Source organism: Phalacrocorax carbo, chromosome 13 (genome assembly GCF_963921805.1).
Source record: "Phalacrocorax carbo chromosome 13, bPhaCar2.1, whole genome shotgun sequence".
Taxonomy (NCBI): domain Eukaryota; kingdom Metazoa; phylum Chordata; class Aves; order Suliformes; family Phalacrocoracidae; genus Phalacrocorax; species Phalacrocorax carbo.
Window position 1 is genome coordinate 1,234,734 of NC_087525.1, and position 26,334 is coordinate 1,261,067.

The window sequence follows — 26,334 nt, forward strand, 5'->3', positions numbered from 1 at the left end:
CTACCTGATTGTCCATTCACATCATTTCAATCTAGTACCTGAAACTTGAAAGGAAGACATACTACCATTCAAAGAGAATGACGGAAGATCACACAAAGCTGAATCAAGATACAGAGAAATAAAACTGAGTTAGGGTCAACTCCAAAATCCTCTACCTTGCTTTCCAGGAAAGCTCATTTATAGCCAAAGCAAACCAAGCAGATGTGGCTATACATCTGACATCTGTGGCCAAGAAAACATCACCCACAGCTTGTGCTGCTGATCCGCTGATCCTTCTGCCCAAAAGGGTTTGGTTACGCTGGACCCGAGGAGCTCCAACTTTACCAACAACTCCCCCTACCTTCCCTCCCCTGAAATATTCAAAGATCAAGAAAACAGTTCAAACGCAGACACAAAGAAATGCTAGCCCAGCAAACACTGCAGGTGAACTACAAACTGTAGGGTATCGGAATGGTGCAGTCAACTACAAACCAGCTGCAAAGAAGCATAAAGGACTCAACCTGAAATATAATCAAGTGCATCAGAAGGTCAGGGAACAGAGTGGCTACAATACTAAGTACAGCAAAGCTTATCTCATTAAATAAGGCAACAACCCCTCTCCATTTGTAGGATTGTATGTGAGAGAACAAATGGTTCTGAACTTCCTAGGAACATGCCCTCATAGCACATCCCAAAAGACCCCAGCAGAAATGCATGGGTAGATAAGCTATTTAAGGGCACCTCCAAGAATGTTTTCATGTCCCCTTAGACGCAGCCTAAATCCACATCAGGAAGAAGATACAAGATTCTTATAGGAGCCTCCACAGTTCTGGGGAATGGAAACATGACTCTAATTCAGCTGTTCTCTTCCAAAAAAAAGTTCTTCAATCTAATTTATCAATAAGAAGCCATACATAGCTCAGCCTAAAGGTAGAATACAACAGGGAGAGATTAGTCCCCTGCCGCTCTGGCGAGAAGAGACAGCAAATCAGAGACATTGTTATAGTCTTACTGGAGAGGATATTGAGCTGGGTGGATTGATGAATACTCCTTTGTCAGGTATGACTACAGATTTTTCAGCTGAGAATACAGATGTGATACTTCTACAGTAGAATTTTATGGAGACTGTGACTCAAGAGAGAAAAAGCAAAACTCAAAACAGATAAGATCCCATGGATCAACAGTGGGGCTGGAATTCAGCACAGGAGAAACACTGTGAAGAAATTAAGTTTGGGTTTTGGTTTGGGTTTTTTTTTTTCTGAACCCCTCTCTTCATCTGCAGAGTGTCAAGTTTTGCTTTCATCCTGAGTGCCATGAAATCTGAATGGCACTTCTGAACAAGTACAAAACATAAAAAGTTAATGCAATTTTCCCTTCATATCACATACCTATAGGTACTGTTGTGTCAGTGCTTAAACTGCTGCCAGTTAAGAAATCGCCAATAAGTGCAGGTCTCTCATACACCCAGGATGGAAATACCGGAATGGGCTGACCAGAATTCTTCTTGTTCTGCTTATCTCGGAGCATTTTTCGTGTAAGCTCAAGAGGCTGTTGGGAGAAGAGAGAGAGAGGAGGGAGAAAAAGAGATCTCCAGAAATCCAAGAAATTTTTATTTTAAGCAGCAATTTACTGTAAACTGATAACTTGAGAACAGAAAGTTGAATAGCTGACGTTTCAGTAGCACAGTGTAGGATGTGGTCTCCCAATACCATCTAGTCTGTTGGTCTCAGTGCTGCACAGGTGATTTTTTATACAGTTGGCCTTCTTTTTATTGGAGGGTACATCAAGTAACGCCTTTCTGCACACACCCCCACCAGCCTGGGTGCTAGGGCACACATAGGGGAGCGGAACAGGGACATGCACAACCACCTGGCAGCTTACCAGTTTGCAAAGCGCACCATGTGAAAGGCAGCAAACTCCTCCCAGAAGCAGTAGGCAGCAACATCCTACTCAAGGGGCAGGTATAGCAGGTAGGCTAACGAACAGCTCTGAACTCGGTTTCTGCACATGCCCACTAAGCAGTTGCGTGCCAAATGCAATCTAAATAATCCAGCTATAGATAGCTGGAAAACGACTGGTTTTTACCCTGAATAGGAGTCAGCAAAGGAATTGAGCTCTTAAAGACCGAAAGACTTTCCCCCCGCCTGGTTCTGGGTCTCTGACACTAAAATAAATGGACTGCAAGATTAATCATCAGCTGGAGAGGTCTGTGAGGCGTACAACTTACATGACCATTTGGAGTCCCAAGCGCACAAACACAGGGCATGTGCTTATGAATGCCGTTTCTTAAGCTCCAGAGATGTGTATGTGAAATGGGATATGCACATGGTCATTTTACGTTCCTCTCATAGGAGGTCTCAGAGGAGAGAGGAACCTGGGAAGGAAGCAAACCTATGTGTGACCTTTGCATCTTAAAGAATGGTGCTTTTGCATGTGAGAGGTAGTTGATGCACACTCTGGCTGGCCCCGGCCATTTTTCATATTCTCAGAGCTGCCCAGTGCTGGGTCTTGAAATCCTTCAAACAAGCATCAGCTGTGGGACCACTCCTCCAAGTAGCACTGGCTCCAGGCATGTTTGTTGCAGCCTCGCTGCTGGCATAACACCAGTACAATGTCCTCAGATCAGGGAGGCACTCCAAAGCAACGCTACACTCCTACTTATGCTGTCTATGTGTGATCTGCTCCCCTAACAGAAACAGGACAGGAAAGTATGGAGAAGGGTGAAGTGTCAAGTAAGCTGCCAGCAATTCAAAGGATGACTAAATTTCACATAAAATTGCAGATCTCTGAGTAGGACTGAGTCCTTCACATGGGTAAACAATTTGAACTCCTCCATAAATCTTAAACCCATAAGGTGAGAAAATACTCCTCTACTGAAGTAGCTTATAGTAGTTTACTTGCCCGTTGTGATACAGACACACAGACATTGGCTAAAAGATCAAAATACTACATGCGCTTTCTGTATCTTGAGCTCCAGGTTGTTAAAGGAAGACCTGGATTGAAAGATCTCCCTGTAGCACTGGCCCTATGCAACACGGCTGCATGAATGAGCTTCTGCTTAGGAGAAGGGCAGCCATCATTTCACCTTCCCAAATAGCAGGAAGGAATGAGTAGGAAGAAAAGCTCCACAGACCATGGACATCACCATCACAACATCTCCATGAACCATGCACACTTATGAGAGCAGACTAAGAAAGTATCTGAGTCCAAAAGCTTCTCATGCACTGGCTAAGTACGGGAGACCATACAACCTAACAGAGCCAGGTAAGATCTCCACAGCACATGTAGATGGAAGACAGTACTATAAAACAGAGATAGTTCAGTGAGATGGATTATATGAAAGTTACACCTTGGAAATTCAGAGGCATGACATAATTCCTGTCTTCAACTGCCAAAATGAAAACAGATCATAGACTCATAGAATGGTTTGGGTTGGAAAGGACCTTTAAATATCACCCATTCCAACTCCCCTGCCACGGGCAGGGACATCTTTTACTAGATCAGGTTGCTCAAAGCCCTGTCCAACCTGACCTTGAACACTGCCAGGGATGGAGCATCCCATCTAAACCTGCCCTCTTTCTGTTGAAAACTGTTGCTCCTTATCCTGTCACTACAGGCCCTGGTAAAAAGTCTTGCCATCTTTCTTAAAACCCCCTTTATATATTGAAAGGCACAGTAAGGTCTCCTTGGACTTTTCTCTTTTCCAGGCCGAACAACCCCAACTCTCTCAGCCTCTCTCCACGGGAGGGGTGTTCCAACCCTCAGATCATTTTTGTGGCCTCCTCTGGACCCGCTCCAGCAGATCCATGTCTTTCTTGCACTGGGGGCCCCAGAGCTGGACACAGTGCTGCAGGTGGGGTCTCACAAGGATGGAATAGAGGGGCAGAATCACGTCCCTCGACCTGCTGGCCACACTTCTTGTCATGCAGCCCAGGACATACTTGTCCTTCTGGTCTGCCAGCACACATTGCCAGCTCACGTCCCTTTTTTTTTTTTCACCAGTATCCCCAGGTCCTCCTCCACAGGGCTGCTCTCCATCATCCCTTTATCCCCCAGTCTGTACTGATAGTGGGGATTGTCCCGACCCAAGTGCAGGATCTTGCACTTGGCTTTGCTGAACGTTAGGAGGTTCACACGGGCCCACTCCTCCAGCCTGCCAAGGTCCCTCTGGATAGCATCCCTTCCCTCCTCTGTATCAGCTGCACCACTCAGCTTGGTGCCATCCACAAACTTGCTGAGGGTACACTCGATCCCACTAGGTATGTCATTGATGAAGATATTAAATAGTATTTGTTCCAACACGGACCCTTGAGGGACACCACTCATTACTGGTTTCTGTTTGGACATTGAGCCATTGACTGTGAGTCTTTGGATACAGCCCTCCAGCCAATTCCTTATCCATCTAGTAGTCTCCTTTCCTTCTTGGCCTTGGAATATACCTATTGTAAAATTCCCTACTTCCAAACTATACAAGAACAAGCCCAATAGCTCCCAGTGCCTGAAGAAGTCCCTGAAATGAGTTGAGCTCATGGCACTGTGAGGGAGCATGCTGGCATCTCTGTCCCTGTGAGCTCACAGCCTATGGGCTGGGATGTGCCTGGAGTAAGCGTGTGGGCTGTGGCATCCGTCCCTAATAAAAAGGCAGGGACTGAGGCCTATTCGTTACAGTGTTGTGAAAAGGAGCAGCCAGAACCCCTGAAACATACGCAGAACCTTCTTCGTTGAAGGATTGATTCTTCTTCACTAGTGATTCTCTGGAATGACATGAGGCAAAGAGCTCCTGTTGGAGTTCAGCCAGCTCTAGTGTGAATTTGTTAACTGGCAGAGTTCAAGACAGTTGACACAGTTTTGGCTATAATGGACACAGCTACCTGAAAGGGAACATGTAACTTTTAGCACCTTGATGATTCTAGGGCCAAAACTGCTCCAAGCAGCCACTCCAATCACTGCAAGATCACTGGATGATCTCTCTGACAGTGCCAAATAATCGCAGGGCAGATGGCACAGCATTTGTGGCACCAGTTACAAGGCACGTGTCTTGGGGACATGAATCACATTCTCTCTGCAACTTACAGTTTAGATCTCTGTCATCACAGGCTTCAAAGACAACCTGGATAAAACTCCCTGGCCCTCAGGTGTCAGCCTGCACTTAAAAGCCCACGGGATAGGGTGGCAGTTTGCCACTTTCACACTGATGAACCTGCAGCTGGCATCTTAAGCAATGTCAGTGCCCATATCTATCAAGGTAGAGAATGAGCTCATCTTCGTGCTCAGTGAATGCCAACTGTGGAGCCCGCATGCACAATAAACCATAGACAGCCTCAGCTAGAGAGCTCAACAGCAAAGGTTGGTAGGACGTATCATGAACGTGAATGCTGCCACATGGCCAGCAGTGCCGCAGAGTGAGCAGCTGAGCGAAGCACACACCGCACCAGTGCGGACAGACCCTGTGCGCTAACAAGACATAGATGTGCCTCCATTGAGCAAGGGAGCAGGACTGTCACAACAGAGACTGAAGGCAGAGAAGACCCCAGTGTGTGATTTCTGAGTGTTCACAAGTGGGCCGACATCCTCAGAAACAGTCACATGCTGTGCCTGAAGCCTTGTTCCTTGTTAGATTTTACTGACCAGTCATAGGAAAGCAGAACAGAAACAAACCTCTGGGACAAAGGTAAGCTGCAAAAGTTTAAATGGAAGCATTTGCACATATTGTCCAGCTGCTCACTCACTATGGACCACTGGGCACCTTTTCTTCTTCCCCTTCTCCCCACTTACCACTCTTTCACCTCTGTCAAAATAACTGTCCATACACAGCTGCTGCTGTGCCTTCCGCAGCCAAAATGCCCATATCTTGGCCCACAAGTTTTTCGTCCTATTTTTCTCCCCCTGTCCTGTTGAGCAGGGGGAGTGATAGACTGGTTAGCCAAGGTCAACCCATCACAGTATAGTTATTTATACAAATGGTTATAGGAAACAGAAGTTGGGATTTAAGTAATATTTGCCCTTTTGCACATCCTACCCCCCGGCCTACTGATAATGAAACGCTTGCTTAACTGTTTTCCAAGCCTGTGTCTTGCAATGATACAGTTTACTTCTACACCAGGTTTTTTTTTTCCTTCCTTTTTATCTTTGGAATCACTTTGCAGCAGTTATTTCAGGAGCTCAAATAGCTAAGTAAAGGGAATGGCTGTGTCCACTTGGGGAATGGCCATGCGAAGCATTGTACCCATGTTATCCGGGAAAGCAGAACTCCTGGCAAGGATGGGAACACGCCACAATGGCTGCTGACCTCCTGAGCAAGCACTGCCACAGGCAGAAAAGGAAACGTCAGCACAGCTTAAAGCAGTTGTTTGAAATGGGAAAAATGACATTACATATATCCCCACCAGTCAGAACTGTTGTGGCCTAAACTTGACTTAACTGACTTAAATAGAAAAAGGCCACTTTTATTAAGAACAGCACAAAGATTTAATATAATCTAAGAAATTAATTTTTAAAGATTAATTTAGATTATCTGCACAGATAGGAACATTTGTAACTCCACTAGATGACACAAGTTACCAGCACAGCTATACACATGAGGAGAAGGGAAAGATTTTGGGAAGAGACAGTACCTGCTGTACACTGGAGTTGGCTGTGACACTGCCCAGCTGCTTGCGTAGCTCCTCAAGCTCCTGTAGAGATATCTTGGAAGAAGATGAGGGAATGGAAAAATTTGTGCTGCCACTGGTTGCTGCATTTGCTGCAAGTTCTGCCCTTTCTTTAGCATTTTGTTGCAAATACTGGAGTGTCTGTACATACACAAAAAAGAAAGGATTTTGTGAACACAGGTCAACACGCACTAAGGCAAAAAACGTATGACAGTAGTGCTGAGTCAGAACACAGGCCTTTCTGGCCCAGTTTCCCATGCCTTAGTGGTTTATATCAAGAGGATCGTAATTCTCAGTAGTGCTTTAAGTAAATGCTAAAACTGGTTATATGTTGATTTCAATGCATTTCACTGAACACTGTCATCAGAAAGTGTGCTGTACTTAAAATCACTGCATTGTTGCTACTGTTGAATACTTATAACACATCCTATTCTAAAGGAGAAACAAACCTCTTTGTCTTCTGTGAGTTTTGACAGCAGATAAACTAAAGAGTCTAGATGTCTCGTATTTTTAGACTTCAGCTCATCGTACTTCTTTAAAAAATCTTCAGGGGTTCGAGAAAACTCTGCTATTTTTACCTGTAAAACACCACATTAATATTAAATGTTTAATGTATATTATTATCACAGCATTCAAGAGAGGAGCATTGTGCAAGGATGGACACAAGGTGGAGGCTGCAGCTGCTGCCAAAGTACTTCAGAGAATGGGTTTTGGACTGAATGCTGCAGCATTGGTCTCCTACTAATAATTATGCTGGAGGAGAGTGGGGGTCCTGGCACTTCAGGTGACAGACGAGGACTGCAGGAGAGAAAAGATTAAGGTAAGCACAAGACCTGTTGCAGGACTCGCTTTGCACATGCTCAGTCAGAAGGAATAATTTTCTGTTTTCAGGTTTATTAAGGGATTTGGCACTGATGAAGCCACATCTGGACACCAGGTCCACTTTGGGGGCCCCACTAGCAAGAGAGACATCAATAAACTGAGAGCCCAGTGCAGAGCCATGGAGACAGTGGGGTGTACTGCCCACCGCCCAAAGGGGTTACAGATACTGCTCCAAAGGCAGCAAAAGCACCACAGGCACTGGCACAAACTGTGACACAGAAAATCCCAACCAGCCCTAGGGAAACAGTCCTTTCTGGAGAGAGAGGTGACCCTGGGACATGGCCAGAGAGGTGGAGGAATCTCCTGGAGATCTTCAAGACGCAACTAAGCAGCCTGCTGTAGCTGTGATACTGGCCCTGCTACAAGCAAGGGGTTGGACTGCAGGTCTCCAGCTGTGCCTCCTACTTAAATCTTTCTACAAGCCTATGAACTGTACCTGTTACTGTAAATGATGCACAAGACTGGAATTAGAGAAAACACGCAGTTCAGGCTACAAAGATCTAAACCTTCAGAGTCAGCAATTTTCTAGCACTTATAGCTTGACTGATGGATTGATTGCTTTTAAAAACAACAATGAAAACCAGTATTATCGTGACAGAAGCATGCCTGGTCATGAGAGTGTCAGGCTTTAATCCCTAATACCTGGGTGATATTCAGAAAAAAAAGTCAGGTGTTGTTCATATAATCATATTTCACACAGTTACTATTTTTCACTTGTTTTATTCCTCCAGAGGACAACCCCTCTAATTAAAATTTGAAACAACCATCACACACACAATATAAGCTCCTTCTTTGAACCTCCCCCCACCTAGTTCTAACAATCCTTCTCGTGTTCTTTCACCAATCTCTCCAAGATGCATGGATTTTACCTTTTTCCTGATATAAACTTTCTACTTTACATCCTAAATTGAGATTCCAGATCAGATTACCCCCTTTTTTTACCAATACCAACATGATTTCACTGTTATTCTCAGAAAAGCTTGGGAGAGCCATTACCCCTCCGAACGCGTGTCCAGCTCTGCGCCCACAAAAGTCAAGTTACCTCACAGTAGAGTATGGAAAAGGTGATTCACATCACTGGCCAAGAGAAATCACACTGAGGAATGTTCATCTTGATTTGGTGCTAGAGGAAGAGACTGTACAGGAAGGACGCTGCCTCAGGAGCCCTGCCGGCCCCCCATAAGGTCTGAAACGCTCAGCTGTAAGTACAGTACGCTGACACTTACCTTCGCACTGTGGGCAGACACTGTTGTGGTAACGTAAGGCGTTCGATTCTTCTGCAGAAGATCAATGTAGACTTCGGCTCCTTCCCCACCATGAACACGCAACAGGCTAAGCAACTCGTTGACATCATGGTGAATGCGAAACTCGCTCATACTACCACCTGTGGCTACAAGTTCTGTGGAATGCAGAAACAAAGGCATTATTATTTTACTACTGCAAATAAAAATATATCCACACAAACATTTCCTGACTACATTATGAGCCTGCTAAAATATTTGCCTGGAACAAAGAAACAGAGGTAAGGGGAGGAAGCAAGCAAATCAGAGATACTCGCTTTTGTGCCAGAGTTAACTACACTGGTATAAATCCCACCTTAAACACAGGTAAGCCAGCAGAAGAGTTTTCAGTCTCAAAATCACACTGTCGGTGGAAAAATTACTGACTCGCCGTCAGAAGTGCTGGCTTGTGTACTGACAGACTGCAGGCACAGCTGAAACTGCTGGCTCCAGCAGCCCACCCACGCTGCTGCTTCCAAAGTTATTTAAAGTAGTTTTTCCAAGTTTAGGGGTCTTTATATTCTACTGTATGTTTTATTAATGGACAAGCACCAAATTCTGCAAAGTTACTTTAATGATGGCCACAGAAGTAAGAGCCTGGTTGAGGCATCATGTACATATGGAGTTTAATGTGACACCCTGTACAGATGCAGGCTACCAAGCACACGGACACACTTTTGGTTTGCCAAAATCATTGAATCATTTAGGCTGGAATGGCTCTCTGCAAGGCTCTACCCAACCCTCCACCCAAAAAGTGAGTCGAATTACAGCAGGCTCCGCAGAGCCTAGTCTAGTCTAAGCTTAAGTACCTCCAAAAACCCAGGTTTCCCCGGGGCCCTGGTCCTCATGTGCGAGCACCTTCTCCTAACACCCAGCTGGGTCGGACGGGCGCAGCGAGAGCCCACGGGGCACCGGCAGAGCTGCCGCACGGCAAACCCCGGCCGGCCCCGCGGGAAGAGCCCTTCCCCCTGCGAGCGGGGCGCCGCTGGGACGGGCCCCGGGCCCCGGGCGGCGGCGGGCGGTGGGGAGGTGCGCGGGAATCGATCCCCGCCCGGGGATGCTCCTGCTCGCCCGGACTCAGCTCCCAGCGACCTGCTGCAGCCAAGGCGCTGGCCCCGGGGGCAGCAGGGACGGACACCCCCCGCCCAGGAGCTGCAGAGAGTCCCTCCGCCTCCCAGTGGTGTATATAGGGTGGCATATATGCAGCACCCAGGTAGACCTAGCGCCTCCCGCCGCCCTCGACCCACCCCGGCCATACCTGCCCGCCCGGAAGTGCTCCTACCGGCGCCCGGAAGCGCGCCCCCCGCGCATGCGCGCCATGCTGCGCCTGCCGCCCGGTCTGCGCCGCCGCCTGCGGGAGAGGCCCCCCCCGGCCTCGCCGCCCCCCTCGGCCCCGCCGGCCCCCCCGGTCCCGCCCTTCGCCTTTGCCCCCTGCCGCCTCCGGCTGGGCCCGCACCACCCGCTCCTCGAGGTGAGGGGCTGCTCTCCCGGCGGCGCCGGCCGCGCTACCTCAGGGCCTCCGCGGGGGAGAAGGGCCGGCCCCGCGGCGCAGGCCGGCCCGCCCACCGCCTCTCTCTGCTCCTCTTCAGGATGGGGACGTTCACCGGCACCTCTACCTGCGGGGCGTCCTCACCGGCCTGGCAGCGGTGGCCGAGAGACCCAAGTAAGTGAGGCGGGCATCGCCGGGCTGCAGGCCTGCCTCCGGGTCGCCCCGTCCCGCGGCACCGGTGGTACGAGCACTGCCCCTGCCCGCTGGCGTGCGGGCGTGAGGCCGTTCCATCGGTCCGTGGGCGTTAGAGGCCGGGGAAGAGGAATGAGTTCAAAGGGAGGAGATGTGGACGCATTGCAAAGCAGTTTGAAAAGGAAAATTAGGTGATATGGTTTGTAAACTTAAACGTCCTGCTGAAAAGGTTAAAAATCAGTATTTTGTTCTGCGGTGCGCTGCCAGCCTAAATACTGGCTTCTTGTACTTGCTGGATGAACTCTCACAGGGTTCCCCATAAGCAGCTCAGGCATCTGTAACTGGGATTGTGGATAAACAAGAGGATTTAAGTGGCAGGTTATTACGTAGCCTGTCAAAGCAGTGGGAGAGCTGTGTGGTACAGACAGCCCCAATTAGGAAAGCTAAGCCTGGGGAAGGATCTTCACCCTGCTTTAAAACTTGCTCTTGCATACAAAGTTGAGAAAGTGCTTCAAGGATTGTGCAAGCTTATCCTACAGGTGCCTGTTAAACCCTGTTGGCACAAAGGTTTAATCCACAGCTGCAACTTCAAGGTCAAACATCATATTTCTCACATTGCTACTTGGTGTTTATTCCTAATCAAACTACCACTTCAGAGGACGATAATATATACGATGCTCAAGCCGTAACAGCAAATAGGAGTTTCCAACTACCATCATAATCCTCATTCCATCGCACCTTTCATTTAGTTTAAGTATTATTCACAAAAAATGCCACAAGTAAATAAAGTAATCTAGAGGGATATATGCAGCTTAAATTAAGGTTCTAATTTCATTTAAGTTGTGGACATCCTCATTTCCCTCCAGGGTGTCTGAATTCAGTTGCCACATCTCTGGGTGCTGCCAGGTTTTTGATACACTGGAGGGCTACGAGCACCACTACAACACGCTGCACAGGAACGTCTGCTCCTTCTGCAAGCACTCCTTTCCATCGGGGCATCTCTTGGATATTCACATCTTGGAGTGGCATGACTCACTTTTCCAGATAATGGCCGAGAAGCAAAACATGGTAAATCACTATGCTCAGCCCTTTGCTTGGGGCTGGTGTGCGTGGCGCGGGCCAGCACCCTCGGAGACTGACCGTTCGGGGAGGGCATCCATATCCCCAGCTGATGCTGCTTGCCTTTCCCAATTTTGTCTTTTTCCCCTGCCTTTCAGTACAAGTGTTTGGTAGAGAGCTGTGTGGAGAAGTTCAAGAGCAGCAAGGACAGAAAGGATCACTTGGTCACTGTTCACCTTTATCCTGCTGACTTTCGGTTTGATAGACCGAAGAAAGTGAAAAGGTAAGCGCAGAACTGCGATAGTACAACTGGTTTTCCCCTGCAGAGGTGATGTTGTGCTTCTCTGCTGTCTCCCTCCCTTTCCAGAGTAAGCAAGTTTATATCCTAACAGGCTCAGAAATTAGGTTTTCCGCTGCTTGTAAGAAGAGGTAAACTTGCAAGGCTTTCTGTGGCAATGTTTTACTTTATCTTAATGTTGAAGTGTGTCTTATTTCTCTCCCCACATGGCTCCAGACTCTGCTCCCTTCATGCCGTCTCAAGGTAAACGCAAAGCTGGCGTCTGCGTCACTTTGTGCATGCTTCCTGTTTTGCTCTACAACCCTTGGCAATATTCCCATTGCCCAAAAGCACAAGTAGAGCAGAAGGAGGCTTTTTAAGTTTGGCAAAAGTGGTCAGCTGACCACTCACTTCAAGCACAGCTTTCGCCACAGGGATTAATGCAAGGGCTGATGTTGTTCAACACCTTCCTCAGAGACCTGGGTGATGGGGTGGAGAGAAAATTTCTTGCCTGGCAGGGTGGTGTGGCCCTGGGATGGGTTCCCAAAGGGACGGGGGACTGGGACTGTGGAGTCTTCCAAAGCTTGCTTGGGTAGCCTGGCCTAGCTACAATGTGAACCCTCTAGTCCAACCCTCTGCTCAGACCTTCAGAGTTCCTTTCCTTTGTGTGTCAGTGGTTAGAAGGGATGTTGTAAGACAGCTCTGGACATGGGAACACCGTGATTATGGAAGCAGTGAGGGGACTTGAGAGTCTGTCAGTCACTGCCATCATGTCACAGGGTAATGTTCTTGGGGCAAGTTTGGCCACAAAAGGTGTTCTGCTCCGAACACTTCAGGGTGTGCCAGACTGAAAAGGGAAGAGCTGGTCAAAGACTTTGCAAGCACGCCCAGCTGCCTACTATTAAAGTGGCTTGGTGGTTAGGGGAGAGAGAAACTGCTGACCACAAATGCTGCCGACCCCTTAGCCAGGGATGAAAAGCTAATGATCACCTTTGGCTGTGGCCTGGCATCAGTAGGTCAGCTAAAGGATAGTCCTCTTGGGGAGTCAAGGCTGTTGAAGGAGTTACACTTTATGGACTGAAGAAAAGAACCTGGGGACAGAGCCATGTGCTATAATTCAGCAGCCCTGAATACTTATGTAGAAACTCATATGAGCCTATCACGCAGGTCTCCAGCAGCCTTTTGACTGCTCTCCATGGTGTGTTCAGCCAAATCTCTATACCTCCATGCAGTAACTCACCCAAGTTGGACTTTACCTGTTTTGTCATGAAATACCTTTAATTTCCTTTGCTCTGTGCTTTTCTTTCTGCAGTAGCCCCAAACATGTGAGCTCTCCCCCAAAGCAGGGTGCCAGTGTGCCAATGGACGTGAGCACGGAGATGTCGGAGCAGTTCCAAGTGGACCCTATGGAAATAGGGTCCAGTGAGAACATGGAGATCCTTCCACCTACAGCCAGCCCTGGCCCCTTGGGGTCAGGGAAACGACTCTATAAATCTAGGTTTGTACTGTTGGCCTCCACAGGCAAAGATTTCTGGGGCTGGGACCCATCTTAATTGTATTTTGCAGTGCCTAGTACAGCACAGCACAGGGTGCTTCTGTCTTGAAGATAAAAGAAATAGGATTTCCATGTATGTTTTCAAAGCTATTTTTAAAAGAGGAAAGCATAAGGAAGGACAGAGGGTGCATATGCAGTGAGAGCCGTGACAATAATTTTCTGTTAGTCTGCCTGCCTATGATCTTTTCCCAGGGTATAGCAGAATGGCATGGGTCTGAAGATAAGAACTAAAATACGCAAGCAAGTTTTGTTCCGTTTTCCCATCCTAGCTGACTCAGGGCTGAGCTGGTGCATTTCACTGTAGCTGTTTGTGCAGTTGCAGGACAAGGCACAAATAAAGCAGGTGAACATCCTGCTCCAAATTTTTGGTTCTGCAAGGCCAGAGCAGCATTGCTGGCTTTTCTGTTTGGTTGGGTTTTTTTTAAATCTTTACAGAAATTTGACACTCAATTGCCTAATGCTGGCTTGACTTCTGAAATCCCCCTCATCATGTGCCGTAAAACCTGTACAAGACACAAGGTAGCCATCAAAAGGTCACCACCCTCTTCTGAGCACCCAGATCGGTATAATTTAATTCATCATTTTAATTGTCTCAGCATAAAGGTTGATATGGTTTTGCCTGAACTATTCCAATTAGCGAAGGGATTCTTGTGGTTTGAGTTTGCCACCCTTGTGACACACTGGCAGTCTGGGAGCAGCACGATGAGCCCACGGCCATGCTGGAGCCCCGCACGGGGAAACCCCCTTCTGTACTCAGCTCCCTCTCATTTTCACTGGCGTCAGTGTTTTGCTCTGCCTCTGTAAAATGAGGTGAGGTGAGAGTTGCTGATTTGGGTCTTTTGAACGAGTGGCGGAGTCTGAAAGAGCTCGCAATACACTGCAGCCAGTTGAGTCTGCTTTTGTATGTTGTGGTTTGCCTGACAAAATATTGTCCCTAAGCAGCTGCCATAGGGACACTTTAAACTTCACTGCTTTGTCCAGCATAACAGCTTATAAACCAGAAAGAAACTGTCCTGTGAATTCGATCTGATAGTGCAGGTCAAAAGGAAAAACTGCTGCTGAAAGGCCACACTTCTGCTCTCCTGCTCTTCACAGTCATGTGCTTCCACAACAAACCACTGCAAATGCCCAACGGCATATTACATTTTGTAACCCCTTGCACCTGGTTTTAAAGAGAGGAGAGGCCTTCAGAGCATAAATGAAACGTGCAGAATAAATGGAAAAGCAGACCAGTAGTTCACCCATTTTTTCAATGATACTTTGGTGACTTAGATGTCCTGCTCCCCCAGTACCTTGCTCTTCCCACCGTGGGAGCTTGAAATGCTATGCAAGGCATGAAACATCCCGGTGAGCCTGTGAGAGGTGGTCTGTTCATGTCTATTAAAGCATGTCTCCCTTTCCAGGATCCCATCCACGATTTGCTTTGGACAAGGTGCCACCCGAGGATTTAAAGGACCAAGGAAGAAAGTCTGAAGGTCAGCGCAGCAGATCTGTGAGATGAGAAGGTGCTGGCTGCCACCGCCTGCAAACGTTAGCGATGGCACTGTTGCCAAGCAGGGGTATTTGCGGTTGTGTGCGAGAGTCCCACCCCATGCAGGGAAGGCAGAAGGGCGAAAACAGGGATTGTGCAGCAGCAGTTTGGCATACGTCAATACCTTGGGACGTACTTCGCTACGGTCCTTTTGTGTCTCTGTACCACCTACCTTTGGGAGCATTTCAGGTCCTTCCTGCAACACAACAGTCTCTTTTCTGATCCTCTCTGAAATGAAGCTACAAATAAATTTGTCTGTGCTGAGTTTTTGTATCTCATCAGTGCCAGGACCACTCTGGGCAGAAGAGCAGGCTTTCTAGGTAGATGGTCACATCCTGCCTGAGTTTGGAAACAGCAAATGCTGTTCTGAAACTCCAGGCAGCTGTGGAAACACACAGGCTTTGTGAAAAACTTGCAAGGGACTGCTGCCAAAAACACAGCAGGGATAATGAGCAAAATATACCACGTTCCCCCTGTCTGCAGGAAGCCCTGCATCTCGTCAGCTGGCCTGGGGCTGAGTCTTGCGCTTCCCTGCCAGCCCTACTTGCACAAACGAGAATCAAAATAAAATTCAGAGGAAGAGCAGTGCAGATTACAACTACTAATCCTTTTAATTTAATTCTTTCATTTTCTCACAGTGTTTTTAAAAGCTCCCAGCGAGGACAGCCCTTGGGACCACACGCAGACATGGGTGGGTTGAACTCTGCATTAGTTGTTCGCAGAAAGAGCCTCAGACTGAGGCAGAGCGCTGCAGTGTGGAGGTGAGAGGAAATCAGATGCTGGAGCTGAGACTATGCAGGATTATGTTTTTGATTATTTTTTTTTTCCCCTTTGGGAGAAAAAAATAGAGTCAAGAAATTCCAAGACAAAATCTGCTGACTGTACAGAAGCTGGAACCACTGACAAAAATAAAACAGGAAAATAAGCATTGGTCCCTAATTCTGGCCTCTTCCACCTCACTGAAGTCTGCTCCGCTCCCCGGCTCTGAAACCCACTCAAAAGGTTTACCCAGGCCAGGAGAAGTGCAGCTCATTTCCATGGGGAGTTAAAATAAAGTAACTTCCAACTAGGTGAATAAATATAAGAAACTTTTACAAAATTGCTTCGTAGAGAATTTAAATGCTGTTCTGAAGCCCAGGCAGAGACAGATGTGAAGATTAAACCTCCCTTTGATCCAAATACCCCCAAATTAGGTTGAGAGGGAGGTTATTTTTCCTTTTGTCTTTCCCTTCCTTTTTAATCTCATCCTGTCAGGAGAAAAGGTGGATTTGAAACGCAGAGCCAGGCTCAATGTGCTGCTGTTGAGGTCTTGGGGTCCTGCTGAACTGTGACACTTAAAAAATTGTCTGTAAAGGGGGGAAAAAAAAAAGGTTGTGGAAATGGCATTTATCCAAGCTTAGGATCCATAATTGTTTTTTTTTTCCTTCCCCGTTTCCTGGAGGACCAAAGGATAAAAACAGCTTTGAAAAATCCTTGCAGATAGGAGCAGAGAATGATGCTTACAGAGATGTATGAGATTTCCCTGTGAGTTTTAAAATGCTTCACTCTGTTTAAAACTCAGCTGGCTTGTCCGGTGTTAATTCTTGCTCCTTGGCCTCTGGAGAGACCTGTCTCCAGCAGGCAAACCTGCCCAGGATCGCTGCTGCGGGTGAGCAGACAGCCCTGGGAGGGAGAGGCTGACTGGCAGCTCTAGGGAGCATCTGCTGCAGGGCTAGAGGGGCAGGAGGAGGCACGGAGGGAGGGAGAGAAGGATGGGAGGGATGATGGAAAGAGGGAGGGAAGGGTGGAGAGAGGAAGGGAGCAGAGGATGGAGGGAAGTCCAGGGGGGGAATGGGGGAGAGGGGAGCAGCCAGCCAGGGCATAGAGCCACCCAGGAGCTGCCCTGGACCCGCAGCCCTGTGCACGCACCCGGTAACTACTGCATACAGTACTGCCTCCCCCCCGCACCACCACACACACCTTGTCCCCCACAGGCACCCATGTACGTGCCCACACCCTGTTCTGTGCACAGCCCTCACCCCTGCAGGCTGCTGGTCCCCCAGAGACAGGCTGTGGTGCAGTCCAGGGAAGACCAGCCTCTGTCACCACCCTTGTGGCCACCACCCTGGCACTCCTGCTCCATGCCTGCCCTGGGCCATCTGTCAGCAGGAACCAACAACGACCAAAAATCACTTTCCAACACTGGAAGCTGTTAATGAGGCTTTTTTTCCCTCACTGGAATAACTGGAATTTTGAAGCAGGCACCACGTCGCTGGAGATGCTTGCGGGTGTTGGCATGTGACGGTACAAAGATCATGCAGAAGCCCAATCTGCTCTCACTTATGTGTTCAGGTCCGAAGTTTCCTCCTGTAAATTCCTTCCTTCCTTTCCCCCAGACTCCAGGTCTTTCAGTGTCTGCACTTGTGTTAAAAAAAAAAAAAAAGAAAAGCCTCAGGGCTCATGACTAGCTCTCTTCTGGGTTACCAACTTTTCCCGAAGTCCATGGGCAAGTCTTCTCCAGCTGGCCAGTGGCCTTCAAAAATCCTTATTTTAATTTCCTTTTCTTATTTTTTTATTTTTCCCTTCTGGGATTTGTTGTAAGCAGATTTTCCTGTCCCCTTGCTTGTTTGTGCAGGCAGGAGCAGGTGGAGGTACCCAGCAGTGGCCATCAGAAGGACACGCACTAATCTTTATTCTGTTTTCAAAGATCTATTGTAGAGAGGGAGCTGGTTCAAAAGCTCCTCCATGCTGGTGCGGAATAACATGAACAAGTCTTTGGAACAAAAAAAATGTTGTCTCTATCACCCCACCTTCAAAATTTAAACAGAGCTCTTGCTGTGCATCTGAATTTCCCCTGACATGTTTTACTGAATGATTTGCATTTTTAAATGGGAATATCCATCAAGTTCCAGTAAAATTTAAGTTGCCCAAGCAGCTGAGGTATTTTATTGATAATGTCCCTGTACTGTGGTGTGTTTTTTTTTCCAAAATACTGCTGTGATTTTGCTGTGTGAAGATCTGCGTTTTTGCATTCTTCCTCTTCTTGAGCTAGCTGTTGGTTTCTCAACACGTCCCACAAGAAAATCAAAATGCTTAAGCTACAAAACACTGATGCTGCATACATGCACAGACTAGCAGGCTCTCTGCATTGCTGGGATCCAGCCAGCTCTGGGGTCTATTTTCATTGCGCTACTTTGGTGCCAGTTCCGGATCTAGTTCCTCACTACCTGTAAAATGTGTTAAGTCTTTTTATAGCAGCCAGGAAGGATATAGCTAGCTGCAAAAGAATTGGGTTAACAACATTAAGAAGTGGGTGATTATATTTGTTACCCAAAAGTAGAACGGCTTGTTAAAGACTTCACAGCATTATGGCTGTCCTTAACTGTTGACGTCAGTGGTAGGACGTACATGTAGGCGCATACCTGCAAACAACCGCATGTAAGCAAACGCGAGCACAGGGCAGGATCCCTGCACACACGGGCACGATCCAGACGCGTGTACAAGTGTGCACAGCAGGTGCACAAACACACACAGACCATGCGCACGCATTTGCAGGCAAGCACGTACACGGCCCGAGATGCACACAAGCATGATACGTGTGTGCAATGTATACCTGCGCATGCTGCACAGGCACACGCGTGGATGTGTGCAAACATGGAGCAGACAACACACGCTCAGCAAACCGATAGAAAAGTGCAGTACACACCTGCACACGTGTGTGTGTGCACACAGCCCACAGGCACGTGTACATACAGCAAATGCGCAGTGTGCGTGCAGATATAGTTGTGCAATGCAGACAGCACATGCACACACGCACATTGGGCACACATACAGCGTGTACTCAACATGCAGATGTGTGCAACAAAGCATGCACTTGCAGGCACAGAGGAGCAGGCGGATAGATTGCATGCATATACACAAAGATCAGCTGCATGCACACAAGCATGTGCACCCCTGCATTTCTTCCCAGTGTTCACCCCTCTTTGAGCACAGAGCACCCCACCACCCTGTGGCCAGGCAAAGCCAACAGGGTTGAAGCATGCAAGCTGGGCTGGCCTTCGGTTTGTTTTTGCTTAAGCATGAACAACAATACCAGAGTCTCCAGTAAAACTCCACTCCCCCATCACGTTACAGTGTATAATGGGAATTTATATATCTATTAACAAAATTAATACACTTGCATAGTATAAAATTGATACATCTAGGAAAGGGAATTTGTATAAGACATTCAGTGTGACCCCCAGCTTCTCCCTTGTTCAGGTGTGTAAGCAAAGCACCGCTCAGGTCCTCCAGCATCTGGATGGCAGAGCTGCTGCCAGGAGCTTGCCTTTACCTGGCCTTGCGCAAAAGCAGGGTCCCTTAGGTGAAAGTGGGGTGTGACATGACAGCAGCGTTGGGGAGGGCAGAGGCTCTGGACTCACACCTCCAAAGCTTATCTCCTAGGCAGGGAAATGTATTGGCAAATGGTTTGGGGCCTGAAAGCCCCAAATTCACCTGTTTTCCTCCCTTTGCAGGATAGATAAAGGCACCCATGTGATGGAGATGGATCCCATTGTGCTGGACATGGGGGAGAAGCAAGGAAAAGGGTTGCAGCTGACCTGGGGGAGCGCTCAATGCCACAGCAGGAGCAAGACATCGGCATGTGCACCAGCAGCGAAGTCAAAAGAGGCTCCTCCCCGCAGCACAGAACAAGAAGGAGCAGCTCCATGCCAGAGGTCACCACCTTGCTGGGACTTCTCCTGGCAATCCCCATCCTCATGGAAGCTGCTGGGGCTTTTGGGGTGCAGGATGCATCCCCCCCTACAGAGATTGCCTGCTGGCAGGAGGACACAAACCTGTCTGCCCTGCAGTTTTGAGGCTGCAAGGATTTTCCAAGCTTCGCAATGCGACCAGGAGAACGTCCAGATCCAGCTACATGGTCTAACATCGCTGAGCTGGCAGGGAAGCCATGGGAGAGGTTTGAGCAGCCCAGGGCATCAGAGAAGTCCTGGAGCTGGCAGGGGAGCAGGAAGCAGGAGGGGAAGGCAGCCATGGCCCTGGATGAGGCTCCTCACCTTTTGCTGGGTTGACTGAAGCTGGCCGCGTTTGGCTTCGTCACTGCCGAGCAAACGCCTGCACCCTGGCAGCCTCGTGGGAGATGTCTGCCTGTACCGGCAGGTAGCATGCATTGCTCACCTCTTCAACCCCTTGCCTGCCCTGCTGGGACCACCTCCTCCATCCCTCCTTGGGGGCTTTGGGGCAATCACATCTCCTTGGAGAGGGCTTCAGACCAGGCCTCTTACTGCAGCCACTGCCCCATCGTGGTTTGATTTCAGAGGGCAAATTCAGCTCTTCAGCTTCCAGTGAGTTAGAAAAGCTTGTGCTTTCCTATGGGTCAAGGTCAGGTTGGACGTGGCTTTGACATACCCGCTCCAGCGGAAGATGTCCCTGCCCATGGTAGGGGGGTTGCACTGGATTATCTCGAAGGCCCCTTCTAACCCAAAGCACCCTGTGAACTAAGGCTACCTGGAGTCCATCTTCCTCCCTTCTGACATCCCCTGTTCACAAGGGCCTGGCTGTGCTATAACATGCCTTATTTATGTAACATAGCAAGACACTGTGAACGTCAGCTGTAGGAAGCTCTTAGCTGGTCCTTGCTTCTGCTTGCTGCCTGCAGCATGCATCCAGTCACAGGGCATTTATTCACAGATCAGAAATGTGACTGCTTTGTTGTCAAATACAGGGATGCATGAGCCATGGTGCACGGGGAGATGTACGTGCCCCAGTGCACGGGGCGGTTAATCTCATGCCCTTTTCCCCCGAGCAGCACTGGCAGCATGACCTGGCACCAGCCAACACCGCGTGGGACACGTGGGACAGGTGGCTCCGCACCCGCCTGTGGGCAAAGTGCAGGGCAAGGGCCAGGCAGCCCCACAGAAGGCAGCCATGGAGCGGTATGTCCCTGCCTGGCTCCAGCAGGCAGTGCTGGAGGGCACGGGTGGGCACTGGGGGTCAGGAAGGAGCTGTGGGCACAGGCGGGAGCTGTGGGAGCAGGCACAGGGTGCAGGCAGGGACTGTGGGTGCAGGCAGGCACAGGCAGGAGCTCTGGGTGCAGGCAGGCGCTGTGGGCACAGATGGGCACTGCGAGTGCGGGGCGCAGGCAGGTGCTCCGTGCGGAATATGGGCAGGCTCTCAGGGCACAGGCAGACACAGGCAGGAGCTGTGGGTACAGGGTGCAGGCACACACTCTGCGTAAAGGCAGATGCAGGCAGACTGTGCAGCAGGGTGCAGGGTGACACTCTGGATGCGGGCAGACACTAGCCAACACAGCTACTGCCAACGTCTCTCTGACAGCCTGATGGCCGTGCGACTCTGCAGCATCACCGTCCTGCTGGGTGTTGCCCTCCTCCTGCCTGCACCTGGGGGCACCCAGGTGAGCCACCACCCTCCACCTCACTCTCCTGCTGCCCCACGTGATGAGCGGGCACAGGGAGACCCACTTGTGATCTCTGCCACCTGCCTCTCTCCCCGCAGGCTCCAAGCAACACTGGGCGAAAGGACCTGGCCACGGAGCAGGATTTGGCTGAGAAAACGTAAGAGGCAGCTGCGCTCCCCATACCTCCGGGCACCCACATCTGGCTTGTAAAACCCAACAGAACACCACCCCAAGCTGTAAAGTGTTTCAGGGGGAAACAGATTTCCCTCACTGCTTTGCACCCCCCAAAAATTAAGAGCTTCCCAGCTCTGTCTTCCCCCAAAACCGCCCAAACCCTCTGAGCCCCGAGCCCCGACTGGTTTCCCTTTGCTGGTGGTGGTGGTGAGCCGTGGATGCTGCAGCACCGATGTCTGGGACCCATCTGGCCTGTTCACAGGATAAGCAGCTAAATTAGCCTGTTTGCTCCCCGAGATCGTAACTGCAGCCTCCTGGGGGGGGGGGGTGGTCTCGCCAGTGTCCCTGCACCCTGATGGGGTGGGATTTCCTTGGGGCAGGGGGATATTCAGTAACCCTGATGCACGACAACCTTTCTTCGCTGTTTTTGCTCCCCTCTTCCAGCATCCTGGGCACACAAGCCATGGAGCTACTGGAGGGTGAGATCACCAAAGAGGTGGAACCAGGTATAAAGGTCTTCTCCAGCAGTGCCTGGGCTCGATGGGTCTCCCACCAAGTCCAGGAGGGACCAGAGGAGGACCGTGACCACCTCTACCACCCCCAGGACAATGCCAGGGAGGCTGATGTCCTTGGGCCACCCTGGGTGCTGTCCCTGGAGGTGCAGAGTGGCCCCGAGGAGGACCGCGACCACCTCCACCACAGCTGAGTGGAGACATGCCCAGGCTGCGAAATGAGGAGTGGGAGCTGCCCCTGGGGCTTCCTGAGTGGACACGTCCCTCCCTACCCACCCCTGAGCACCCCAATAAACCCATTCCCCCCTCCATGTCCTGCTGGGCTCCTCATTGCAGCCAGAAACCTATCGCTAGGAGCAGGACCCCCAAATCCAGGGGATACCCATCCTTGGGCTCGCCCTGAGACCCCGGGCAGGGTGAGGATGATGCCTTGGGGCAGGGGACTCAGCCCATCACCCCAGCCTCAGTTCAGCCCAGGCCGAGCTGAGGCTGGGCAAACTCAGTGTGTCGGTGTTGCGCCCAAGAAGGTGGTGCAGGCTGTCCCCTTCCCAGGGGATACGCAGACCTGTTGCTCTACAAAGCTACTCCTGCCCCACCCAGCACCAGAGAATAATGTGACAAAGTGGGGGGGGGGGTCTCAGTGAACCCCAATATTTCCCAGCTCAGGGGCAGACCCCACAGCAAGGACACCCCATCTCCCTGAAGCGCCAGGAAAACCTTTTAATAGCGATGGCAAAGGCGGTTCTTGCTACTGGTTGTCTCACCCCAAGCAAGGGTCACTCGCCACCGGCTCCCGGACCCCCTCCGCGGGGTGACACGGGGGACTGATGGGGAGCAGGTGGCTGTGGGGACCTGCACCACCCCGGGCTTAACTGTCAGTGAAGTCTGCCTTCCGCTTCTCCACGAATGCTGTCATCCCCTCCTTGCGGTCGCCCTGGAAGGAGCAGAGAGGTGAGGCTGGGGTAGGGGGGAGGTGCAGCAGCCCCGCCATCCACCCCAGCAACGGGGCTGACCCCCCTACTCACGGTGGCAAAAGTGGCATAAAAAAGCCGCTTCTCCGTCCTGTTCCCCTCCGCCAGCGTCGTCTCAAAGGCTGAGAGCAAGGGAGAAGTTGGGCAGACCCCACTGCCTGGCCCCGCAGTCCCCCTGGGGAGATTCCCGGTTGGCTCCCCTGCCCCTACCGGCGTTGACTGACTCCTTCGCCATGGCGGCCACCAGCTTGGAGTTGCTGGCGATCTTCTCAGCGCAGGCAATGGCCTCGTCCAGCAGCTTTTCCACAGGGAAGACCTTGCTGACCAGACCTAGGATGGACAGTGGGAGGTGGTGGGGTGGGGGGACAGCTCCCCACTGGACCCCCGCGGTGCTGGGGCTGGCCCACACCCCTACCTGCCTCCTTTGCTTCTGCTGCTGAAATCCGGTCCCCGGTGAGGACCATCTCCATCGCCAGTGACTTCCCCACTGCCCTGGTCAACCTCTGTGTCCCTCCAGCGCCTGGAGCCATTTGGGAAAGGGAAAGGTCCGAAGAGGGATAGCTGGGTGTTCCCGCTGTCCCCGCTCCAGCCGGGATGGGCCCCCCTGGGTGCCCTAGGATACCTGGGTGTCCCCTGCTCACCTGGGATGGTTCCCAGCAGGATTTCAGGTTGCCCGAACTGCGCCTTCTCCCCAGCGTAGATGATGTCGCACATCATGGCCAGCTCGCACCCACCACCCAGCTGGGCCAGGGGAGGAAGAGAGGGGTCAGGGGGTGCTGGGGCTGAACCAGGGGGCATGGGAAGAGGTGGGGGAGACTCACGGCGTAGCCGTTCACGGCAGCGATGATGGGTTTGCGGATGGTGGAGACCTTGTCCCAACCACTGAGGAAGCTGCCGCTGTAGCACTCCTGGAAAGTTTTATTCTGCATCTCCTTGATGTCTGCACCAGCTGCAAAGGGAAATGGTGTGGGATATCACCCCCCCCCCCAAAAAAAAACCCCACAAAACAAACAACAAACAAAACCACTTTGGGGTGGGGAGAGGCCCCCCGCCTTACCTGCAAAGGCTTTTTGGCTGCCAGTGATGACGATGGCCCCCACCTGCGGGTCACTCTCCAGGGCCTCCAGTGCCCTCCGCAGCTCCTCCATCAACCCCTCGCAGAGGGCATTGAGCGCCTGCGGCCGGTTCAGCTGGATCAGGCCCACGCTCTGCTGCATCCCCGTCTTCTGCATTGTCAGGTACTGGAACGGGGTCCCTGCCCGCCACCCCCCGCCACCGCCCCATTAGGCGACCGCCTGCCCGCAACTGGTTGAGACACCCCACCTGCCCTCCGGTGAGGCCCAGCCGCTGCAGGGCACCGCGCTATTTCGAGGCGACCTTCACGGTGGCTGGCCCGTGCCAGCGGTCACCGGCAGCCAGTGGGACGCCACCCCCAGGGGCTCGGTACCGGGGCTCACGGGAAGCCCAGTGACTACCCCGTGCCAGGCCGGTGCACAGTGCTGGGACATAGTGAGTGCACGCTCCAGGCACCGGCTGCACGGTGCTGGGCCCCGGTGCGCGGTGCGGGCCCTGTGCGCGGTACTGGGTCCCTGGTACGCAGTGCCACAGCCCATAGATGGTGCTGCCGCCCGGCGCGGGGAGCCCGGCCCCGGCGCCCATCCCGCGTCCCCCCCGGCGCCCCCCGCTCACCGGCACTGCAGCCCCGCGCCCCGGGGAGGGGGCGGGGGCGCGGCGGGAGGAGCGCGAGGAGGCGCGCGGCGGCGGCGGGACGGAGGAGCGCGCGCAGCGAGGCAGCCATGGCGGAGGTGGGCGGAGCCTCCCCGCCCCGCCCTCCCCGCGCCCATTGGCCGAAGTGGCCCCGCCCCACAGCGCGCCATCCCCATTGGCCGAGGCCGTGCCACCGCCTCCCGCCCCCGGCCCCCGCCCGCTCCCGCGGGCGGAGAAGGAAGGGCCACCGAGCCCCACCCGCGCGACGGGACACGAGCGGGGCCCGGCGGAGACGGGGTTGGGGGGGGGGGGGGGGGGTGTTCTAGGGGCGCCGAGGGGCGGGGGGGGGTGGTGGTGCGCGCACGGCCACGGGCGGCCCTGTGTGGTCACCGTGTCCCGCCCCCTGCCGCCGCGCAGTCCCGAGCGCGCGCCCCCACCCCCGCGCGTGGAGTGGGGCTGGGAAAGGGGGAGCGGGAGCGGGGCCGGGAGGAGCGCAGCGCAGCGCAGCGGAGCCGGCGGCAGCCGCGGGCCCGGTGAGCCCCCGCGGGCGGGGGAGGCGCGCGCGGAGCCGGGGCGGGGGTAGAGTGAGGGTCTGGGGATACGCGTGTGCGTGCGGGGGAGGGGGTAGGTGGGCTGTGACTGTGCCCCGCGGCCGCGGGGTGGGGGCGTGCACAGGTGTGCCCGAGGGACGCGCGTGAGCAACGTGCACGCACCCACGGGCAGCCACGATCGGCGCGGTGGCGTGCGTGCGTGCAAGCGTGCCTATGAGCCCTGCACGGGCTGCCGCGTGCAGGTACGCGTGGGCGTGGACATGGACGTGCGCGTGGAAGTTGTGCATGGGCGTGCGTGGGAGGGCGTGCTTGCAAGCCGGGTGTGGGCACGCGCACGCGGGAGCGCGCAGGTGCATGCAGCTTGGGCACGCGCGTGCGAGAGCACTGTGTCCACGGGTGCGTGTGCGGGAGCGCGCCCGGTCCACAGCGGGGGCGGGGGGAGCTGTGGGGGGGGTTATTTATGCAACCGACAGGCGGCCCCGCGAGCCACGGGCGCTGGACTCCCGCCCGCAACCGCGGGTGCCGCCGGGCGCGCGAGGCCGTGCCGCGCACACGCGCGTGCACACCCGCCGGCCGCGGCTGAGCGCCGGGGGCTCTCCTTGTGCTCAGGTGCGGCCGAGCGGCGGGATGCGGCGCGGTGAGGCGGCCTGTTGGGCCCTGATGCTGCTGGCCGCTGCCTTCTGCGACACGGTGGCCGGCAAAGGCGGGCGCGGCGGGGCCCGGGGCAGTGCCCGCGGCGGGGCCCGGGGGCCCGCCCGCGGCCGGGTGAGGGCGGCGGCACCCCGCTACGGCTCCGCCGGGGCCGCTCTGCGCGTGGCCGGAGCGGCGGCTGCGGGAGCTGCGGCTGGCGTGGCGGCGGGAGCCGCCCTGCGCAGGGCACGGCCGGCGGGCGAGCTGGAAGCGGGCGACGGCATCGGGTACCGCGATGGCAACCGGACGGCCGCCGCCAGCGCCTGGAGCTCCGCCGCGCCCGACTGGGAGCCGCCCGGCTGGGCCGTGCCCTGGCTGTACCCCCTGGCCGCCCTCCTCTGCTGCTGATGGTTTCGGGGGACTCGACCGTGCCTGGTGCTGCTACTGATGCCGTGAGGACCGGCCGCCCCCCAGGGCAGAGCCCACCCCCCCTGGGCTAGC

The 26,334-nt window shown here is 52.6% G+C and overlaps 5 protein-coding genes across 11 annotated transcripts in view; 3 read left to right on the forward strand and 2 right to left on the reverse strand.

The window, feature by feature from the left end:
• Nucleotides 1-10,132, reverse strand: part of TUBGCP2 (tubulin gamma complex component 2) — a 36,874-nt gene extending 26,742 nt beyond the window's left edge. For 3 of the 5 annotated variants that reach the window (XM_064464531.1, XM_064464530.1, XM_064464527.1), the window contains exons 1-5: nt 10,050-10,132; nt 8,738-8,910; nt 7,079-7,207; nt 6,594-6,770; nt 1,368-1,527 (exon numbers count right to left, since the gene is read on the reverse strand). In XM_064464531.1, the coding sequence (XP_064320601.1) occupies nt 1,368-1,527; nt 6,594-6,770; nt 7,079-7,207; nt 8,738-8,887 (616 nt within the window). In that variant the 5' untranslated portion in view covers nt 8,888-8,910; nt 10,050-10,132. Of the gene's footprint in view, nt 1-1,367; nt 1,528-6,593; nt 6,771-7,078; nt 7,208-8,737; nt 8,911-9,600; nt 9,895-10,049 lie in introns of those variants that run through there. The other 2 variants (XM_064464529.1, XM_064464528.1) reach the window with 2 other exon arrangements.
• On the forward strand, nt 10,083-16,454 carry ZNF511 (zinc finger protein 511). 2 transcript variants are annotated; one of them, XM_064464532.1, is made up of 7 exons: nt 10,083-10,262; nt 10,381-10,454; nt 11,339-11,540; nt 11,690-11,814; nt 13,121-13,306; nt 14,767-14,838; nt 15,533-16,454. In XM_064464532.1, the coding sequence occupies exons 1-6, from the start codon at nt 10,101-10,103 to the stop codon at nt 14,834-14,836; spliced, it is 819 nt and encodes a 272-aa protein (XP_064320602.1). In that variant the 5' UTR covers nt 10,083-10,100; the 3' UTR covers nt 14,837-14,838; nt 15,533-16,454. The 2 variants fall into 2 exon arrangements, with proteins under 2 accessions (XP_064320602.1, XP_064320603.1); XM_064464533.1 differs by lacking the exon at nt 15,533-16,454 and having other exon boundaries at nt 14,767-15,158.
• A 3,892-nt stretch (nt 16,455-20,346) lies between these two features.
• LOC135315575 (uncharacterized) lies at nt 20,347-22,285 on the forward strand. 2 transcript variants are annotated; one of them, XM_064464536.1, is made up of 4 exons: nt 20,347-20,806; nt 21,167-21,285; nt 21,387-21,445; nt 21,907-22,285. In XM_064464536.1, exons 1-4 carry the CDS (start codon nt 20,602-20,604, stop codon nt 22,166-22,168), a joined length of 645 nt encoding a protein of 214 aa, XP_064320606.1. In that variant the 5' UTR covers nt 20,347-20,601; the 3' UTR covers nt 22,169-22,285. The 2 variants fall into 2 exon arrangements, with proteins under 2 accessions (XP_064320606.1, XP_064320607.1); XM_064464537.1 differs by having other exon boundaries at nt 20,663-20,806; nt 21,207-21,285.
• Nucleotides 22,286-22,674: 389 nt separating this feature from the next.
• On the reverse strand, nt 22,675-24,787 carry ECHS1 (enoyl-CoA hydratase, short chain 1). The gene is made up of 8 exons (XM_064464534.1): nt 24,635-24,787; nt 24,003-24,200; nt 23,767-23,894; nt 23,587-23,686; nt 23,361-23,465; nt 23,156-23,275; nt 23,000-23,067; nt 22,675-22,908 (listed from the first exon to the last, which is right to left on the reverse strand). Exons 1-8 carry the CDS (start codon nt 24,741-24,743, stop codon nt 22,843-22,845), a joined length of 894 nt encoding a protein of 297 aa, XP_064320604.1. The 5' UTR covers nt 24,744-24,787; the 3' UTR covers nt 22,675-22,842.
• Nucleotides 24,788-25,830: 1,043 nt separating this feature from the next.
• SPRN (shadow of prion protein) lies at nt 25,831-26,241 on the forward strand. Its single transcript, XM_064465005.1, has one exon. It carries the CDS (start codon nt 25,831-25,833, stop codon nt 26,239-26,241), a length of 411 nt encoding a protein of 136 aa, XP_064321075.1.
• The last annotated feature ends 93 nt before the right edge of the window (nt 26,242-26,334 follow it).

Excerpts from the sequence above, each read along its gene's own strand:
- ZNF511 (XM_064464532.1), top strand. The coding sequence starts at position 10,101 with ATGCGCGCCATGCTGCGCCTGCCGCCCGGTCTGCGCCGCCGCCTGCGG. Across the intron at positions 10,263-10,380 it reads CGCACCACCCGCTCCTCGAG|GATGGGGACGTTCACCGGCA; the intron begins GTGAGGGGCTGC and ends GCTCCTCTTCAG. Across the intron at positions 10,455-11,338 it reads GCGGTGGCCGAGAGACCCAA|GGTGTCTGAATTCAGTTGCC; the intron begins GTAAGTGAGGCG and ends ATTTCCCTCCAG.
- LOC135315575 (XM_064464536.1), top strand. The coding sequence starts at position 20,602 with ATGAGCCATGGTGCACGGGGAGATGTACGTGCCCCAGTGCACGGGGCG. Across the intron at positions 20,807-21,166 it reads CAGAAGGCAGCCATGGAGCG|ACACTAGCCAACACAGCTAC; the intron begins GTATGTCCCTGC and ends GGATGCGGGCAG. Across the intron at positions 21,446-21,906 it reads CAGGATTTGGCTGAGAAAAC|CATCCTGGGCACACAAGCCA; the intron begins GTAAGAGGCAGC and ends CCCCTCTTCCAG.
- ECHS1 (XM_064464534.1), bottom strand. The coding sequence starts at position 24,743 with ATGGCTGCCTCGCTGCGCGCGCTCCTCCGTCCCGCCGCCGCCGCGCGC. Across the intron at positions 23,466-23,586 it reads CCTGCTGGGAACCATCCCAG|GCGCTGGAGGGACACAGAGG; the intron begins GTGAGCAGGGGA and ends AAATGGCTCCAG. Across the intron at positions 23,276-23,360 it reads AGCAGAAGCAAAGGAGGCAG|GTCTGGTCAGCAAGGTCTTC; the intron begins GTAGGGGTGTGG and ends TGTCCATCCTAG.
- SPRN (XM_064465005.1), top strand. The coding sequence starts at position 25,831 with ATGCGGCGCGGTGAGGCGGCCTGTTGGGCCCTGATGCTGCTGGCCGCT.